At 40.6% G+C, this 3411-nt stretch overlaps 1 protein-coding gene across 2 annotated transcripts in view; it reads right to left on the bottom strand.

Annotated features, from left to right (window-relative positions):
• Positions 1-3411, bottom strand: part of slc5a6b (solute carrier family 5 member 6) — a 36931-nt gene that overhangs the window by 20727 nt on the left and 12793 nt on the right. For both annotated transcript variants that reach the window (XM_014026317.1, XM_014026318.1), the window contains exons 3-6: positions 2876-3298; positions 2728-2793; positions 1185-1236; positions 1046-1113 (exon numbers count right to left, since the gene is read on the bottom strand). In XM_014026317.1, the coding sequence (XP_013881771.1) occupies positions 1046-1113; positions 1185-1236; positions 2728-2793; positions 2876-3223 (534 nt within the window). In that variant the 5' untranslated portion in view covers positions 3224-3298. The remainder of the gene's footprint in view (positions 1-1045; positions 1114-1184; positions 1237-2727; positions 2794-2875; positions 3299-3411) is intronic.

Below are 3411 nucleotides of genomic sequence, written 5' to 3'. Positions count from 1 at the left end.
GCTCGCTAGCAGCCTCGCACCGAGGACCTATCCACGTCATCATCTACCCAGAATGCTTTGTGTGTAAATAAAATGGCTCCGTCCGTGTTAAAATATATTTTTAAAAATTTACAAAACTACAGAGCCTACAGTATTTTTACAGTCTTTATTTTACAGTTAAAATATATGTTTATCAAATAAATTCTAATGTTACAACTAATCAGGGACACAGAGTTTGTTTCCTGTTGGTCTGGACCTTTACCGCAGGTGTGAACACACTCATGTGGACCAAACAACCAGGCCAAGACCCATTATTTAGGTGGTCTCGGTCCACTTCTAAACAAACTCTGGTGTGGGTCACTTCTGGTGCGAGTACAGACCAGCCTTGAACTGAACCAACTACAGGAAACGTGACTTTTCTAAGCAACATGGTGACAGTTAGCCCACTAGTGTTGTTAATGCTAACACTGCACTATAAACAATGAGCTGAGTGTGTATCAGGGCACGAGCAGCATCTTATCTCCTATGGGMTGCAGCAATCATTTAACGTCATCCCAACGTTAGAAGTATATTGTCACAAAGCCGCCTTTGAATGAGCTGCTCTTGAAATTCTAAATGGTATTAACAGCTCCATCTTTCTTTCTGGGCCTGTGCTCTTCCTGTCCCTGTCATTTCTGTCCAATGAGAGCAAAGATCGTCACCCGTGTGGCTTTGTTTATGAATTACAGTCCATTTGCAAAAAGCACAATAGGAATGGAAACTGCACCAAAGGAAAAAAAATAAAGTCTGTTTTTATTCCAGACTAAACAAGTGGACCAAAGGGCTTTCCTGGTGTGAATACACCATTAGACTGATAATTTTACTAGGCTATAATGTATGTGAATGTTTTTCTACAGTGCCCTGATTCAATGTTCATTGTGACTTATATAAMTTGAATTGAATGGAATAAATATTAGAAGTGAATAAATGAACAAAGTCCCTGTAATGTTAGAATAACAGCCACATACAGGCAGTGAGTATCTGACACTAAAATGTTGGTACATCATCCATAATATTCAGAACTCACCACAGTCGTGTACAAGGTGCACACCAGTCCTGTCACCAAAACTGTTCCCCATAATTCAAATCCTGTAACTGAAAAAGAAAACACAGATGTAAAAACTTACCCAGATTTGAAAGTCAAATTGAAGTTGTTTTTTTTGTACCTGCATTTAGTGCAAATGCTGGTGTGTACACACAAACACCCATGTAGACCACCTTAAACCAAGGACACATGAAAATCAGAAAACAGAACGAGATTGAAGACGTAGCTTTTCATGTAGGAATGAATATCGCCCAATGCCTCTCATGGTCGAGTTTTACACTAAGATCATTGATGTTGACAAATGACAGAGTTAGAGTTGTTTTGCTCAAACCCAGATTACAAAAAAATTATAGTCTCATACAATAAGTTAAAGTACACRTTAGCCAACTTGAACTGGATCAACTCCAAACGTTAAATCAGTTGAAAACAAACAAGGGTTCACGTCCTGAAAATGTCTTTAAACAAACATTCTTGGTGGTTTTAGTTGTTTTGGGTCATTATTCTGTTGGACCCATGACTTGTGACTGAGACCAAACTTTCTGACACTGAGCAGCACATTAAGCTCCAGAATGCCTTGATAGTCTTGAGATTTCATTGTACCCTGCACAGATTCTAGACCCCTTGTGCCAGAACAGAACAGAACAGAACCGAGCCTCTTCTATGTTTTAATGTAGGTCCACGGTTCTGCTCTTTGCTTCAGTTTTGGGTGTGTGAACACTGGACAGATGAGACAAAATTAGACCCATCAGCTCTAAGAACATTCTCCCAGAAGCGTTGTGTCTTCTCAATGAGGTTTGGAAAATTAAAGACAGTCTTTTTATTATTTACTGTCCTCCTTGATCTTCCATTCTACCTTACCTGTACAGGGCCAGCAGATGGCGACCATGCATTGCTGTTTGCTAAAGTAGGCGTAAAACTTATTTTCCCCAAATTTTTTCTAAGTCTGTCCCAAAAGGTGTCTTTAATGTTTTTGAAATGAGTTGCCAAATTATTTTTTGGATAAATATTTATGATTTTAGAGCTATATAAACATTTGTAAGTTACTTGAACCGTCGCGAACCGTTTTCAGTATCAGGAAGTTCTCCGCATCTGTTGCTGTACAAGTTTTGGTTCCATACCCCTCCCTTTGGTATCTTTGAAAAGATGAAGCTCTAATGAATTCAGGTATATATCTTGACACTGTATTACTCTTTGTTTGGTGACTTGACGTTTGTGCATAACCGAGAATATAAATAACAGCCCTCGTGCGTAAAACATGGAGGCGGAGTTAAGTTTCTGTAGGCGCGTGGGTAAATAATATGATAGTAGATTTTGGTGATGCACAGTGTAAATGTAAAAAGAAAAGGTTATGTCATATGCAGAATGAGTTCTACAATAGAAATCAACACTTTTATTAAACCAGATTCTCTTTAATAAAGTAAAAAACCCATTTGGCACAGCTTTGGGTACATTTGGCTAAATTGTGCCAAAATGCCATTTCTGCCTGGCACACTGCACATCAAACCTTTGTGTAATGAATATACTTCAATTTATTCAGTCCTACTTATCTTTGTAAATGAGAATCACGATTCCGATTTAAAACGATGTTTTGGTGCACCCCTAATATTTTATGTTTATTATAAAGAAAGGACTGACAGCTGACTAAAGTATCAAAATGAACTCACCATTTGAAAGATGAAGGTCAAAGTCCCACAGACTCGCACGGCTTTGCTGAACCGCAGTTCAAGATACTTTGAACCAAAACATGAGAGGAGGATTAGAAGAAGGCCATCTAATGGTGGTACACAGATGCATTTCTGAAACTTCCCCCACCTGGTAAGCACTGGAGAGTCGCAGTCTGTACAACACCGGAATGAAAACATGAGCCGGGATTAAAAGTCCTAAAACATAAGCGCAGCCCATGAACCAGTACTGAGTACCGTGGGTGTAGATCTCAGCAGGGACTCCGATGATGGCCACGGCCGACTGGAAGGAGGCGATGAGGGACAGGGAGACGGGGAGGCAGCGCATGCTCCTGTCCGCCAACAAGAACTCCTGCGTGGTGCGCTGCCGGCCCCCAGACAGGGCATAATACAGCCCGATACCCGCTGAGGCAGCCAGCAGAACTGCAAATATAACGTAGTCCACAACCGAGAAGTGCTTTTGCCTGGACGGGTCCATCCTGACTGGAGAGGGGTGGGTGCTCCTGGACTTTCACACAAACAGGAAACCATCAGCCGACAAGAGTCCAGCAGCCTGAAGGACATTTCAAACAGGAGCATTCAAGATATTTGTTTGAAAGAACGCACACAGTAGTATTCTTATATATATATACAGTGGGGAAAATAAGTATTTAACCAGTCACCAAT

This window comes from Austrofundulus limnaeus, unplaced genomic scaffold (genome assembly GCF_001266775.1).
Source record: "Austrofundulus limnaeus strain Quisiro unplaced genomic scaffold, Austrofundulus_limnaeus-1.0 Scaffold542, whole genome shotgun sequence".
Classification (NCBI taxonomy): Eukaryota; Metazoa; Chordata; class Actinopteri; order Cyprinodontiformes; family Rivulidae; genus Austrofundulus; species Austrofundulus limnaeus.
Note: the sequence above shows the minus strand (reverse complement) of the source record. Positions and strands in the feature narration are given on the sequence as shown.